Source organism: Centruroides sculpturatus, unplaced genomic scaffold, assembly GCF_000671375.1.
Source record: "Centruroides sculpturatus isolate CEXI.00-Female unplaced genomic scaffold, Cexi_2.0 scaffold559, whole genome shotgun sequence".
Taxonomy (NCBI): Eukaryota; Metazoa; Arthropoda; class Arachnida; order Scorpiones; family Buthidae; genus Centruroides; species Centruroides sculpturatus.
In genome coordinates this window covers 224,242-241,392 of record NW_019384826.1, presented here as the reverse complement: position 1 = coordinate 241,392, position 17,151 = coordinate 224,242, and the positions used below count along the sequence as shown (strand labels likewise).

Here is a 17,151-nt window from a genome sequence, read left to right as displayed (position 1 = left end):
TATATATATATATACACATAATGTATTTAATTTCTCAAAGTTATGTTTTTAAAAACAACTTTCTTGTTTCTCTCTCTCTCTGCTCAATATTAGCTAAATATTTTTATTATTTCTTCAAACAGTATTTTTGTTTGCAATTTTCCCAAACTTAAATATTCTGTAGAAATCTATACCATACATTTTAAAGTTTTCTAAATGTTTATTTATTGTTTAAACTTATTATAATAAATTAAAAATTAATTTTAAAGCAAAACTATATATTTTTTTAAATTTCAATTTTTATGATATTTCATTTCTTGTAAATACAAGTAGATAAAAAAAAATAATAATAATAATTAAATATTGAATATTTTATTAATTTTATTATAATAAATAAAGATGTTTGCTAGAACAAAAAAGAAGTTATTATCTTTCTCTTAATGAAATTATATTTAAAAAAAAATGTTTTTTACTTGAAGTAATACAACAAATAATAATTTATCATCATTAGTTGAATAACAGTTTGTATTTTTTTTATATATATAGTACATTTGAAATTCTAAGTAACTTTTTCTTTTAAAATAAAATAAATCTTTCATTAATTTAGAAATTTATTTAAATTCAACTATTTACACATTAATCCTGATAGACAATGAATAAGTTGACTCAGTTAGTTGTTTGAAAGGGATTAGCTACCAAATTAAAATTCTAATTCAAAGATTAAAGTATTGTAATTGCATCAAGAATTTTAATGTAAATATTTCCACTTGTTAGATTGATTTCAAGTTTTTCATGATTTGGAGATTTTTCATGGCTTAATTTATAAATCAAAGCATTAAAAATTTCATCAACAATATAAGTATTTCCTTTTTTTTTTTAAATTGTATGAATTCATTAAAGAATATTTTATGAATAAATCATTTCTTGTAATAAAATAAACAATGAAAATACCAAAGATATAATTGTAGAAATATCAACAGCTTACTGCGATAATTTTTCTTTTTATCTCAAATCATTTAACTGATGATTTAACATTTTTACACATTTTCTATTAATGCTTTCTATTCAATTTATTATAAATGACATCATTAAATTCTAGAATGTTGGACATCAAATAAGTATGAAACAGATTAATTTAGGTTAAATATGTCTATAATCATTTTAAAGATTAAAAAAAATGCACTGAAAGTTTAAAAAACAAAAAAATGTCATAAAAAATAAAGTAAAAAGGTGAATTAAAAATACTTTAAATTTATTATCCAAATGCTATCACAATACATTTTCAACGATAGAGTGAAAATCCAATGAAAGTAGGTCAGGATAAATTGGATTAGATCAAACAACAGTGGTAATAGACAAGCCATATAACAAGAGTCAGTATCCCAAATCCTAAAAATACTATCCGAAAATATGCTTTCTACCGCGTTACTAAAATATTGATAAAGGTAGGTATAAAAAAAGGTTAAGTCAGGAGTAATTGTGCAGAGGTTTATTTGTGCTTGGTTAGGAGAGGATAGATTATATATTGATTTGATTAACTTGATTTTTTATATTATCCATATTAATGTCTTCAAAATTATTTGATGAGAATAATTAAAGAAGAATACAAATCACCTAGTTTTAAATGGGTAATATTTTTTGAAGTCATTATCAGAAAATTAAGGTTGTCTATTTTTATATTACACTGATTTATCACAAAATTAATTTTGAAATTTAATCAATAATGTTTTTATTAATATAATTTATGATTGCAATAAAGTTTATTTCTTTGTTAGATTCATTAATAGAATTAATGAGATTTTTATGTATTTTAATCACAAAAAAAATTCAACTTTGAAAAAAATCAATAAATTTGGTAAAACCATTGCACAGTTTCTGGATGATATGATGAAATTTTCTACTCTATCATAATTATATGCCAAATGTATATATGTATATATATATATCCTTAATGATAGATAGGAACCTGCAGCTATGCAGTCGATATATTGACTTATAGCATATTAAAGATCAAGAATAACATCCTGATAAATTAATGCATGAATACAGAGACATATAGACTTCTTTTACATTATGTAGGTTTCAAAAGTCCTTTATATAAAACTACCACCAAAAGTAGCATAAATATTTAATGAATAATAATTCTAATACTTGGGGAAAAAAATGCAATTTTAGAAATAATTTCTCTTTTTGTTATCTGTTTTTCCAAGAAAGAAAATAAACAATGAACAGTAGTTAAATTAAACAAACATGATGATAAAAAGATTCTTGGCATGAAATTTATGATTTTAAAATCTTTATAAATATAAAAAAAATAGCACAATTATTGCATTTTAAATTGCATAAAAATCAATAAAATAACAATGTCTATTAAAACAGAAATTAAACTTAGCAATAAAGATGTTTTTAAATTTAAAAAGTAATTACACAAATCTAACCAATCAGATTTACATTCTCCATAATTTTATTCCAATTACAATGATCACGTGCTTCTTAGTTAACCAATGAATTCTGATTATGTATTCAAAGTAAAAAAATAACAGCCTTCTGTAGTCATTTGGGCTAAATTTATATATCTAGAATAGGCAAAAAAAAAGTTTTGCATTTTATTTTAATATAATTTTCGATCAGGGGAAAATTGTCATGTGACATTTTCCAATTATGTCAGGCTGCCTAACCTTTTTTTTTTAAAAAAAAATTAATATATTTTTTACTTCCTTCGTAAGTCGTTTCATTAAACTGAGATATTAAAAAATGCACACAGACATTTCCATTAAAAATTTAAAACTAAGGAAAAAAAGATTATTTTTAGATCAAACTACAAATAATAGGAATTTCCATTCACATAGATAGGGAGTTATTGCCATGAATCAATGTTTTTTGTTTGGCTAGATTTAAACTGAATATATTAAAACGAATAATGATTTTTAACTTATAAAAAAAAATGAATATAATTTATAAAATGACAAATTTATAAATATTGCGTCATTTTCTTCCCCAAATCCGACCGCCATCATAATTTTAAAATGCGTCAAACGCGTCATTTGACATTAACCAATCACCCTTCTTATAGCGATTCGAAATTTTGAAACAATTTACGTCAAGAAACTTCTAGCCAATCGATGATTAATTCTATAGATTTTTTTTATATTACGCAATAATGAGGTCACTTACAGCCAGCCAATCAATACGTTTAATTTTTAAATATTATAATTGACACATTTCGTAGGCGAGTAAATCGTGCCTCTTCAAAATTACTTACGTTTGAATGGAAACTTACTAAATTTAGCAAACGTACATAAATTGTATTTAATAACTGAAATTTATAAAATGATAAAATTATGGCATGGTATTTTCTTTACGAATCTGAAAATTCAGTTTAAAAAAAAATCAAACTATAATAATAATTTAAATTTTAAATACGTCAACATACGTCGCTTCATACTATTCGATGATTTTATATCACACATCACTCAGTTTCCAACCAATTAAAGATGAACCAACAAAATTTAAATTAAACACTAATGAGATCGAAAGCAAACACCAACCAATTTTTTTAAGAATTAAATAATAATATAATGATTGAAGGATTTATTTATTTTAATTCAAAATTATTCGTATCTGAAATTAATAAAGTTTATAAATTATATTAAATAATCAATTCGAGTTATATATATATATATTTTTTTTCTCATAGAATATCTGAAGTGGTGTGCAAGAACAACGAAGACAACCATCATAAACATCCACACGATCACACATGCAAAAGATAAATAGGTACCGTGGAAGTCGTTGTGCTCTGTGAAGGGGCGTTTCGTTCAGGCAAGATGGTGCTGACGTTTCCTCCTGCAGTGGCACTACCATGAAAACCGTTTCCTATTGTTGTTTCTCGGAGCTCCCTCCCATTCCGAGCATCACGTTGGGCACTGTGCGTCGTCAGACTCATAGGTGAGTGATTATCTGAGTGCTAGAAGACCAAGAAAGAAAAAAAAAGTAGGAGGAACGAAAAAACAGATAACACATTTCCAAATACCATGGGTAATTTAACACAAACTTTTTTTAAGTGCTTAATTATCACTGTACCACATAACCGAAACATTTTTATATGTCCTAAAAAAATGTTTCTAATCAAAATGAAATTTTAAAAACGTATAAAAATCTTTTAAAAATCTCTATTACGAAAAACAAAATATCAAAGGGATGCAGATGAATTAAAAGGGGCTGACTTTTAGGAGAATTATTATTATCTTTTTGACAGCTGATAAACAGGAAGGACGACCTGAAAGTCAGTTTTTGGAAGTTTTTTTTTTTTTATATGGACAATAGACGACCAACGACACCACATGCACAACAGGTTGTGGGATTGCTTTTTTTTTAATAAGTATTAAAGGAAATCACCTGTAAATTGTTGATGGCCTCTGTGCGCGCAATGTCCTCTTCACATCCGGACATACTGGTAATGCAGGTATCTGCGGAGGGCACGTGGCTTTGCCGGTCGCACGTTATCTCAACCATTGTAGAATTAGGAGGCTTTAGATCTCCCGAAGAAGAAGGATAGCCAGTTGTTGGAGAGACATTTCCGCTCGGCAATCCGCCATTGCTCTTCGTTGCATCCAGAAGTACCCGAAGAGAGGCTATTGCGTGCAGTTGTGAAGCTTTGTCGTCTAATTTACCTAATAGAAAAAGTTTCTTCTGCATCATCAATAATCATAACGATCGCATTGTTAAAGGAGCGCAGTGCTACAAAGCTAATGTTCTTGTTTATTTTCTTTTTAACTGGATTTTGCTCAGAATTTTTCTATAAGCTTTAACTAAATAGCCAACTTAATGCGAAATTACTTTTGAAGACAATTTTGGCGTTTTAATATTCTTCTTTTGATAGGCGAAAAGCATTGTGTAGTATCAAATTTTGTCTTGGCGTGCTTGAAACGTCTGAAAATTCCATTATTTTTTTTTTAAATTTAAATACGGTACATTATAAAAACATTTCGCTAAAAAATATCAAATTTTTTTCAGGTTTTCTCGTGAGGATCGTGTGCTAAAATAGCGCATATTCGATTTTTCTTAATGTATTGTAAAAGAGTGGTTTTCAAAATAAATTTTTCCAATTTTAGATAAACAATTTGATAGATATAAACATCCTATCTTTTCCACATACTTTGAGAATCTATTATTGAAAAGCACCGGCGTATTTGCACTAGCAATACGATGTTTGTCAAGTCAACAGCATACGACAAGTTACAACACACAAAGCAGTCCTCCTACCCTCTTGATGTTACAAATGAACGAATTCTATTTTAGTTTACCCACGAGACGTCTATTATTCAAACATTAAGATATTATAATTGCTGTAGCTAATAATTATCGACCTGAATCAACATGGTTGCGTAATGTATTGCTTTGGCAAAAGAATCGTCACGCAAAGTTAATAAGAAGCGGAAGTTCCGCACGCTATAATACTTAATTCTTTTTATCTTTTATTTTTTTTAAATATTTTAAACTAAACCTTGTTACCTAAATGTTAATTAAGGTTATTTAACATATATAAAGATTTATAGGTTAAAAAGAAGAAATATGTAGAACAAATGTTTTCATTAAAAATATATATTTTTTAATATCACATCCGAAAGTGACCCATTTTTTTTTAAATTAATGGGTTATCTTTTTATTTTTACAATAAAACCCGAAACAGTAATGATACAGCTGCCATGCAACTTAAGTAAACAGCCTTTCTATCGTAAAAAAACCGACAAAATGCAATTTTAGAGTTCGAAAACTCACAAAATAAACTATTTTAAAAATAAAAAAATCAATCTTTAATCACGATTACTCAATACTCTACCCATTTAGAAAATATTTAAAATAGTTTACATGCAACTTGTCGTGCAAACAAGACACGATAATACACAACGTAATATATCTATATAGAAATTAGATATTTTATTTTTTTTTTACCGTATTGAAAAATATTTTAGAGTATAGAAACACAACAATTCAAGACAAAAAAGCGACAAAGTATAAAAAAAATGATTATTCTGTACGTTAATTTACGTATAGATCTCCATAACCATGCAAAAAACTTCGCATTTTTATAGAATGAAGACACTTATATACATAAGACAATAATTGAGAACATGCAAAGAACAAAATTTGGCAAAGAGAAAAATTCCATTAAGCAACATGCATCATAACAGAGAACCTATACATTTCTGAGTATAAAAAAATGTGGAAGAAAGTAAAAAAGGAATTTATTATCCTTTATTTAAAAATCGTACCTTCGTGAAGTGGATCAATGGAATGTATCATCAGTTGGAGCAATCCGTGACGGAATTTACTGCCACCGTGCAGAAGTGGAGTACTCATACGTCTCTTCATCATCTAGAAAGAAGAAACATCGACCATGTACTGCAATGATTTAAGCCATAACACAAAAATCCCTTCCCAAAAAATTAAGTATAAATGTCTTTTGTTTGTTTGTTTTTTTTTTTTTAATAAAGTAGCCCTCCAAATACCATCATCAATCAGAGTCGGATGAAAGTAAAGTTACTAATTGTATCAGCACCAACTGCCTATAGTTCAGTGCTCCCGAAATTAAAGCTGGCAAATGAAATGTCTCGATTGATTAGGACTTTATGGCGATGCGATTAAAGAACTCGAAATTTTATTGATGTAGTTAACGAAGCAAAACAGTAATGCACTGAAACGATACGGAGAGATACCTTAATTATTTAATTTATATACTTTTCCAACTAGAATCATTGAAAGAAAAGGATGAGAAATAGTTTATTCAACTTCAAGAAAACTGAACTACTGGAAGATTGATAAAACCCTGCCACCAGTCTATAAAACTATACACCCTGCGTTTAAACACCAGCCGTTCTTTCTCTAAAGTTCAATTCGAATTTTAAGCATTAATAATAATAATCAAACCCACACGCCCTAATGAAGGAAAAAAAAGTAGATTAAAAAACGAACTTTAATCTAATAGATCGCAATTTTTAATTCAAAGCATAATAAAACGAGAACCATTTTGGCATGTTCGGTCGTAAACTCCATAAGAAATTAAAGTATAAAAAATTTGAACATTTTGGAGTTCGGACGGGCCCATTTTTATCATCCAAACCCGCCCAAAATCGAACCATCTTCCGATATTCGTGCCAAGAACTATAATTATGATGATGGATCAAAATCTTGGCATACTCCATTTTGGACAATACAGAGAAGAAAATCGATTTTTTCCTCTTGGAAAATTGCCCAAAAGGAAACAGAAAGGGGGATAAGACGTTCACTTAATGGAATTTATCTTGATATTCGTGAAAAAGTGATAAACGCTGTAGAAAACAAAAATGAAAAATCAACGAGATAAATTGATATCTGTTGCGAGAGCCAGAGAGTTGTTAACAATTATCACTTTTCTTCCCGGAAAATACAGAAAAAAAAATTTAAAAATTAATCTATACATTAGATAACCATTTCGGCATATAAAACATATTTTTTTAAAAGTTTGTTGAATCAACGTTTGGCATCGGAAACTGCATAGAGTGCAACGTTCCATTATCAGCAACGTCGGGATTAGCTGCAGCTGCGGGACAGGTGAAAGCGAAAATGCATTTCCGACTGCAGTTATATAAAGTAGACATAAGCGTTAACATAATATCAGGTCAAAAAATGAGCGATCGATGTGAAATAATCAATAAAGGATCATCTCTTCTTATGAAAGAGTAGCCGTTGATTTACCCTTTTTTTTTTTTAATCTCCAGATGCTCTTATCCTCCGCCAACATAAAAATATACTTACGTATTAATTAATTATGTAAGTCCAGATATTGTTAAAGATCGTAAATTATAACTCACCGAGGGGTTAATGAATATTTCATGGATGAGTTCGCCTTTAACAAACTCCAAACTGCTCTTATGCTCGAGAAAGAAAACGATTAAATCGTTACACTCTGATGAGAAGACAGAAAGCGCAATGAAAACTTCCAATTAATTGAAATGTTAGCTTGTTTCTCTTTGAAATTTTTCAAAAAATCGAGAATAAATTATTGTAAAGTAATTTAATATCAATTCTTGTATTTACTAAGCTTTATTAGTCGTAAGTGTCTTATTTTTGCTTTGTAAAATAGTAAAATGCATTCACTAACATTGTAAAATGTTTATATTTTTATTACTGAATCATTTTATATTTCTTTTTTCGGTAACAAATTTTCTTTTTAACAAAATAACTTTCCATTATTTTTAAAAATTAATTTTTAAAACGTATTCTATTTACATTTTTTAAAACTATTTTCTTTCTATTCGGATTAAATAAATGAATTAAATTATTTTATTTTCATTTAAAAATTGATTTAAAATTTTCTATGAGTAAGAAAAGATATTTGTTTAATTTTTCTTAGACGTGAAGAATTCGAGAGAAAAAAAAATTGTAAGTTTTTAATGTATTTATTTTATTTTCTATTGTTATCTTCCGTTCTAAAATTTTTCACTTTATTAGTAATTTTTACACATTTTTCCTGTAAAAATTCACCATTTCAGTAAGAAATTTTATGGGTAAATTTAAAGAATTTCAAAAGAACATTTTTTAAAAATTGATTCTATAAGAAACTTTATTTTATTCTTGAAAAATCTTCTGTTTTATATATTATTTCTTTAAATAGTTTTTCTTCTTTGAATATTCTTCACTTTCCTCAAATCTCCTTTCTGAAGATTCCCTATTCCTCTAAATGTCTTTACTTCAAATAAAATACGCCATTTTCTTTAAAAGTATTTTTGTTTTCTTAAAATTCCCTATTTTCCTCGTTTTTTTTAAAAGATTCCTTTCAACCGTATCCATATATAAGTACAGCACCTCTCTAACTTCGCTTCACAAAACCTATTTCTTCTTCCACTTTTGGGGAGGAGAAAAACGTGAAATATTCTTCTTTTTTTCCCTTTACAAAACTCGAACCGTATCAAATTATAGGCCGTTGTGTCGTCATAAGTTAAATTGGCAGGACAGAAAGAAGCGCATTAGTACCGATAAGAGCCCACTAACCCAAATCCCAATGCATATAATATTCTAATGGGAGTCGTTGAAAACTTTATCGTGTTCGAACATAAGAGTAAAAAGGGAACAAAGCAACACGAATGCTCCATCAATTTTACACGAGTGTATTCATTCGATAAGAAGATTGATCGCCATCTTCCCTAGATAAGTAGATCCATAGCATTGGGCGGAGTCGAATACACTTCTAAGGAAATTCTAGTTATAAATACACGTCTTCTGCCTTAGTTTTATAAGAAACTTCAACTCCGCATACAAAATACAAGAATGGCGAAGTTTAGGATTGAATTAAGGATAAGGAAAAACGTTAAATTGATCGCACAAACGAAGAAAGGTCACCTTGTTTTGAACTGCACACACTTCGAGATCGATACGGAAATCAATGGCAATTGACTTCGCTTCTCTATTAAAACCCCCCTTTTTTCATTTAACTTAAGGACATTCCCTAATATATAAAATTATCTAGATAAATAATATATAAATAGATCGATCTCGTTCGAACATTTCTGTAATTTTCTCCGATTTTCAAACTGATAAAGAAGATGGGAAAAGAAGTTTCTTTTGCAGACACGATCGATCTTCGATCATATTATATAATTGTCATCTTTATATAGGCAAAGTTTACAAGTAACTAACCTAATAAAATACTCACAATTCAATCAAACCGTTTTCACTTTACTCACAGAATATTTATTATATTACTCTAAGAGAATATCTCTCTCCTATAGTGGCGTTGAAGAAAGATTAAATATTAACGTTAACACCTAATTTATACGAATTTAATAAGTGTTGGCGAACGTATAGAAAACGTAATAAGCCAATTTAATTAAATAAAATTAATTTAGGAACGAATAAAATATTTAAAAACTTCATTCTCGTTGGAATTTGTCATAGTTACGTATTATGCACAGATGGATGCATTGTGAGAAACTTTGCCATATGACACGATTTTTCTTGCAAATTCAAATCGATTGAATATATATATAAAAATGTTCTTAACTTTCAATACAAAATACGCTAGTCGATCGAACATTCATCAAAAAATATGTAACGTAAGCCTGTTTCTATAGGTTTACCAAGCTATAGTATTACACATTTTCAAAAGTGTCGTATTTATCGATAAGATTCTTCTTTCTTTTTTTTTAATTTTAGTGTTTTCTATCGAAAATCTAATTACGTTTTCTACGTTCTGATCGTTACTTTTTCTAAATATGCCAAAGCATTATTCAAGAAATAGACATTTATGCACTCGTGACACACACTCGTCAAGGTCGCTAATCGATTCTTTCGATCTACGAGACCCTAACACGTGATATGTATCGGGCCCAGATGATTTAAATGAAGTAATGATATGCTACCTGTACGTGAGAATTGTGGGTGGAGTCGGAAAACATAATTTCTCCATTTTTTTGTATTCAATGACGTGATAGAAACTGATTTGATTTGATCTTTTACTGTTCTGTGATCGAGGAAATAAAACCGCCAACAGAAGCCATTACACTGCTCTAGAGATGAAGGGGTGCGCGTAGGTGATAGGGATTTTTTGCTCTAGAAGCGGGGGAAATATATTAGTTGGATGAGGATAATTGATGCTACTTCTTTAAGGATAATGTGCTAATCCTGTAAAAGAACTAGTAATTTTTTCCTCCTTTTTTTCTGTACTAGTAGGAAGGGTGGTGCATTTAGAAGATAGGATAGATATAGGGAAGGATAAGGGACGGCTAATGCATATTTGTTTATAGATACTAGAGAATAAGTTATTCAATTAGAGTAAATGAAGACTATAGGATATGTAATTTAACTATATAAAATGATACACTAAGTTATAAAGAAAATGAAGTAAAATTTGTTTAGCAGAACAAATAATGATTTAACTACATGAAGGAGAGGGGAGTTTACACTAGAGAGTTACACAATTCATTCTAGCAGAAAGGATAATATCTAGATGAAAGAAAAAAAAGATGGTTATTATCTAGAGAGGATAATTAAACAGATAAACATATTTTCAAAAGATGATATTAGAAAATACAGGTGTATTTATATAAGAAGAGTAATATTTAATTGATAAAAAAAATGTGCAGAAAATAATCATGCTGAGTTGAAAATGTTTGGATAAAATAGTAATATCAATCAATTCATTTAAAATATTAACAATGTAGTCAATAGTCTTCATTAAAGTCAGAAGTACTTTATATTAATTAAGACATAATAATGTTCAATACAGTATTGTATACATATATAAATAAAGTACAGTTTTAGTAAATTTTAACGTTCATTTTTAAAATAATAATAGAGAAGAGGCAGATAATATGAATATAATATGATATTTTTGACATAAGAGCTGGAATATTCTCTAGATAAGAGTAAATAAAAAAATTCGATTAAAGATTGATAGTTTAACAAGTGTAATATTACAGTAAACTGAACGTGTAAGGAATCCAAATTTTCTTCCTCTTTAAGGTATTTAATGTTTATACAACAGAAGGTAAAATTAAAGATATCAAAATGAAATTTGATATTCTACAGAAAATATATAAAATAATCTGTTGATTTTATATGGATAATGCACTATTTGTTGTAGAATAATGGATATTTACTTAGTGGAGAAAGTAAATGTGTGTTTACTTTAGGAGCGATAGTAACATATATTGCACAGAAAAATGAAAGATGCTTTTAAGAAACAAAAAAGATAAGAAAGACTTAACCATAAGATATGACGTAGCTGATCATTTGGAGAAGCAGTATCTTATTCACCTTAAGGCCAGAGTCATAAATTAGATTTGAAAACCGGATCTATATCCATAAATGGTTTAATTCTTACCGCGCGGATCAATAATTAAAGCAAATATCTTGCAAACGAGATTAGCTTAATTTATGGTTTATGGGGAACAATAAGTTATGTTTCAGTTCTTCTAAATGCAAATGATTGAACCGCTCCGAACTGCCGACTTCGAATTCTATAAAATCAGCGAAAATAAGAGGCGGAGTTCTTTTACACTCAAAGGATTCGAGAAACTGAAACATGTGAATAAATTGAAAGTTAAAGAAGGACAATTTAATCATACAATGAAGCTTCTTATATGGAATTCCCTATGTGAAATGAAGCAATATGCAAATTAAAAATTAAAGCTTGATACTAAATGAATGTATGTTAAAACTTAAATGATAAAAGAAACATAAAAAATATAGTGCGAAAAGTAATAAGAAAATTCATACTCACACTGGGCATCAGCTGATCCGTGCTGCCAACTCTGGTCACCCTGTTCCTATTCAATAATTTCTTCACCATCATCTCTAGTCGTGAATTAAATTTCATAAAAGTAACGTATACTATATAACACGATAACAGTATGGTTGCTTCGTACCAATGAATGACATTATCTTTGAAGCAAACCATTAATATAATGAGAATGATAGAGTAGAATGAGACGTCTCGGAACAGGGGCCACCAGGTAAGTTGCAGGACGGTCTTGCTGAAGATAGCACACATAGAGATGACGAAGAGCAGATTGAAAACAGCTGATCCGACTATAGTACCGATTCCCACATCGTCGTACGATATAAACACTCCAATAATGCTGGTGAAAAGTTCTGGAGCGCTTCCTCCCGCGGCCATAAACGTAGCACCGGCCACATCTTCGGAAATGGCCAAACTTTCTGTTATAACGTCCAGTGCTGGGATGAAGAATTCATCGCAGACAACGGCCAGTGCCACGAACATGTAAGCTAAACCCAAAACGTGCAAAATTATTGCACCATGTTTTCGCTCATCTTTGGTAAATAAATCGTTTGGGAACTGCGCCGAAGAACCGTTATCTTCTTTTTGGTGTAGTAACTTCCTCATAATTGCACTGTTATCCATCATTGGTTTCCTGTCTCTCGTTGGTTGAATGTAAGAAAATAAGACCACAACAAATAGTCCCGAAAAAAATACTAAAACTGGATTTCTCCATCTCTTACGATAACGTCGAGTGGAACTCATCTTGCTTTACTTAAATTATTATTATTTTTCTTCTAGAGTGCGTAGATTGTCTTCAATTTATGGTGCTTTCACTTCTTTGGTCACGTGGTACGGGTTAATTTTGTGGATACCCGAGTCCGGGATGAGGTTAAGTGTGGAGAGACAAACGTGAACTGTACTCTACGCTGAAGCATGTTCTAAGCAGTGATTAATCTTGGATGTGGTGCTCAAGCTGCAAGAGAAAACGAAAAAGGAAATGATTATCATCTTCACCTTCTTTATAGACGACTATAAAATTTTCCTTTTTAAAAAATCGCTAAAAAAAATCTAAATTCTTCTATCAGTTAAGATAATAAACGAAATCTCTTTACCAGTAAACTAAAAAGTAAGTTAATGTGGGAAATAACATCAGATAAATTGTTGTACGAGCCAAGAAACTATCAGAAATCTCTTAATAGCTGAATCACCTATCAAAACGCAAACAAATACTTATTCACTTGGAAAACAAAAATATCAAAGGTCAACTCCTTACAATGATGATGATAATCCGATTAGACAAACAAACATTAAAACGAAAATTAGTTTAAACGTGGGGAATCATTTTTTTAAACAATTTTCCCTGTTTAATAAACGTGCCAACTAAAGGAAGGGAAAAAAATCAAAATAACAATAAAAACGATATTAACTAACCGGAAAAGAGCAGAGAATTGATATATTACGAAAAGCTTCCATAGTAAGAGATTAAAATCTCCAAAGATGAAAACAAAAATCTATTAAAACTTTGAGTAGGAGAAAAATCAAAAGGCTCCAATTGTGGATATAAATAAATATATATAGGCCTATACATATCGAGTAAAGCGGAATATATACATATACATATTTATATATTTTTTTTAACAGAATATCTTGTTTTTGACTTTCACATTTAGAATGAGGAGGAACTTACCGATCTTCTCCTTGTGAAAGAGCAGTTCTGCGCTTTGGCGTCAGATGTGGTGCACCAAATCGATTCGTCCAATGGTGGTGAGGAGGGAAGGCGAGATCCAACCCCCTTTACCCATTCGATCGTTAACTTGGTCGTCTTTAAACTTCTCCCGACTGTTTAGAAGATTTTGATTTTACTTTTGGATTTTGGCAGATCTCATATGATCGATATTACCATTGTTTATCTGCTTCGATCGATGTTTGCCGTTATTAACACCCATACAAGTTTGTTTATCGTCGGCAACGGTTTTGAATAAATGATATATCTATTCGGTTATATTATTATTATTATTTCGTAGCATAGAATCTACACTTAATTGTCGCCATCATCAGATAACATTGACAGAAAATCTGATAAACGAACAAGGACGCCTACATAATCTTCGAGGTCACCTCTGCTTTGTAGAATCTGTACAATTCCCAATTGCAAACGTAAGATGCCGTAAAAACTTTTTATCTACGATCCTATACTCGAATTTCTTACCACAGCATAGAAATCTTTATCAAAGTTACAATAGCCAAAATGTGCATAAAAAATATTTGGAATCGTATCAAAAATTGTTTGGAACTTGCCAAGAATCCTTTATACCATAAACCTCCTAAAGAATGATCCTTGACATATTCTACGCTTAGTAGACTCGGAAAAACCAGAAATTAATGAATATTTAAGTTTGTTTTACTTCATAATCATCAACTTTCCCAGGAGAGAAGTTTTAAACGAAAAAAAAAAACCATACACAAAACCAACAACCAACTCCCAAATGTATTGCAATACAGAATTCGCTTAACAGAACCTAACGCAAACACTCTATTACATTTTTAGAAGAAAAAGATGATAAAAAATTCATATTTTATTTTATTTAAACCACCAAAATTTCCGACAGCATCACCAGATGATGAATCATTAGCGAGTGATTCATCTTTCTACTGGAATCTCCACCCAGTACCGATCTACAACCACTGAATGCCCCGTTGAGAAAAATAGGAGGAACTTATACACGGTTTTCACAGTAGCGGGATCGGACCTGTACACATTAATAAAGCATCGATCGTACTTTTGAAGTACAGTCGACCTCGCCGGTGATGAACGATCGAGAAACGGAATAATGTCACGCCAACGGGTCGAAACTTTTCAATAACGTGCCCTATCCTATATTGGAAAAGGAAGTTACTAAGTAGATCAGAAAAAGGTGTTTCTTGTAAACCGTTATAATTTTATACTCGTTCGAGTACAGTGCGTGTATTTATATACTGTATATATATATATATATATTCTTCTTGACGTCATGAGCGAAGAAAGATTGAGAAAGAGATGAATAAAGGGACTCCACCCATGTCTGTACTGATCTAGTGGAGACAATTCTTCTAACGCGATCTGGGTGTACTTTTCCTTGTTCGATCGAATGTTTACTTCTACCGATTTTATTATTTAGAAGCTTATTTATACAGACCTTTTTTGCTTTTCCTGTTTTCCACTGTTCTGTTTTCACCTAAACATGGGCGTTTTTCTTATTGCTTCTGTGGTTACTGAAACATTTAAAAAAAAAAAAGAGTATATATTTAATAGTCATTAGTATGGATTTTCATTTATTTTTAAATTTCCGCCATTTTTTTTCATCCTTTAAAATGAACATATTTCCATTACAACGAAAGTTTTTTTCCGTGTTATTTTCCTACAAATTACAGACAGAATCGTGACTTTAAAAAGTTTAAATTTCCTTCCGACATTTTACAAATAAAAAAAAAAATGCTAATTTAAAAATTTAAATTTCGGGATTTCATAGGGAAATTCGCTTTTATTTTTTTATTTAAAAAGAAAAAAAAACAGTATAACTTCCTAAATTTAACGAAATTTCTTAGAAATTTCCTTTAAAAAAATCCATAAATTCTTAAATTAGCTTCCAAGCTATAATTTTTCCCCAACGTCCTTTAAACGAATAACGTATTTAAAATTCTCCCGTTTTATTTCCTTAAAATATAATTATACATATTTAAATATAACTTAATTAGTTTCGTAACGTAAAAAAATAATATGAAACATTTACAAAATTATAAGTTTCAGTTTAAGTAACTGGATATCAAACACATTGGTGGGCTCTTTAACTTTGATTTCCTAAAATTATCCCTAATCCCTGTTATCCCTTTTTTGAGGGGATTTAGATGGGGGGAAAACTTTAGGACTTAATATATCCCTATCGTTGGTGGATTTCTCAGTCAGAATAAAGAAAAGTGCAATAACTAATTCCAACTGGCTGACTACCATTAGGGATTATTATAGCTGTCAGTAGTGTATGTATGACTGTGATGCCATTGAATCATGACCTGTCATTGCCAGCCATCTCTCTTCAATTTGGCATACTTCCAACGTTTATATACTCATTAGCATATTCGCTTAGATAAAATTAAACCAACAATTTCTCTTATTTAATAATTTAAAAAGGCAAATAGCAAAAATATATTTTCCAAAATAAATAATAAAAATGAATTATGTTAATCAACTTATATTACTGTAATAGAATAAGTTCTTTATAAATAAAAAAAAAGAAAAAAAGGAGAAAATTATTCCTATTTCGACTCTGGATCGAAATTTCAATAACTCTAGAATAACAAAAAAATTACACTTTACTTCCCCAATAATTGCTTCATTCGATAAAAACATCACAAATCGGTTTGCCAATATTTCCTTTCTATCCCCCTTTAAATAGGGGTAATTCTTGCAGAGAATTGGTAAGTTGCTCTGATTTTTCCCTCTCTTAATCTTTGACTCTTAGAAAAATCGGGGGAATATACTCACTTGAGATATGTCTTTGGAATTTTTCCAAATTCTACATATTTTTCAAAAAATATGTTTATTTTTTCTTCTGTTTCTTAGAGATCTCAATAAAGATTTTTGACATTTGATTGTGTTAGACAAGAGAAACCATCTCGTTTAGAAATTGATGCAAATAAATTTCTTAGATAAAGCAGAAATTCTTTTTTAAAAAAAAAATTCCCTAAATTATAGCGTTTTCTTACAAATTGAGAGAACACAATTCGTTTTTATGAAAATATAAATAGGAAATTGAATTTTAAAAAATCTTGTTAAATTAGCTAAGCATTCTCTAATGTAGTGGTACTCAAACGGTGGTGCCCGTATCCCTAGGGGTATGCAAGAAAGATGGGTTAGTTCTAGAAGACTCTAGTGA

The 17,151-nt window shown here is 29.6% G+C and overlaps 1 protein-coding gene across 4 annotated transcripts in view; it reads right to left on the bottom strand.

Annotated features, from left to right (window-relative positions):
- The window catches only part of LOC111630022 (sodium/potassium/calcium exchanger Nckx30C-like), a 57,058-nt gene that overhangs the window by 33,231 nt on the left and 6,676 nt on the right, over window positions 1-17,151 (bottom strand). For 2 of the 4 annotated variants that reach the window (XM_023374018.1, XM_023374020.1), the window contains exons 2-6: window positions 15,418-15,493; window positions 12,242-13,214; window positions 6,255-6,357; window positions 4,378-4,652; window positions 3,761-3,946 (exon numbers count right to left, since the gene is read on the bottom strand). In XM_023374018.1, the coding sequence (XP_023229786.1) occupies window positions 3,761-3,946; window positions 4,378-4,652; window positions 6,255-6,357; window positions 12,242-13,003 (1,326 nt within the window). In that variant the 5' untranslated portion in view covers window positions 13,004-13,214; window positions 15,418-15,493. Of the gene's footprint in view, window positions 1-3,760; window positions 3,947-4,377; window positions 4,653-6,254; window positions 6,358-12,241; window positions 13,215-13,928; window positions 14,688-15,417; window positions 15,494-17,151 lie in introns of those variants that run through there. The other 2 variants (XM_023374019.1, XM_023374021.1) reach the window with 2 other exon arrangements.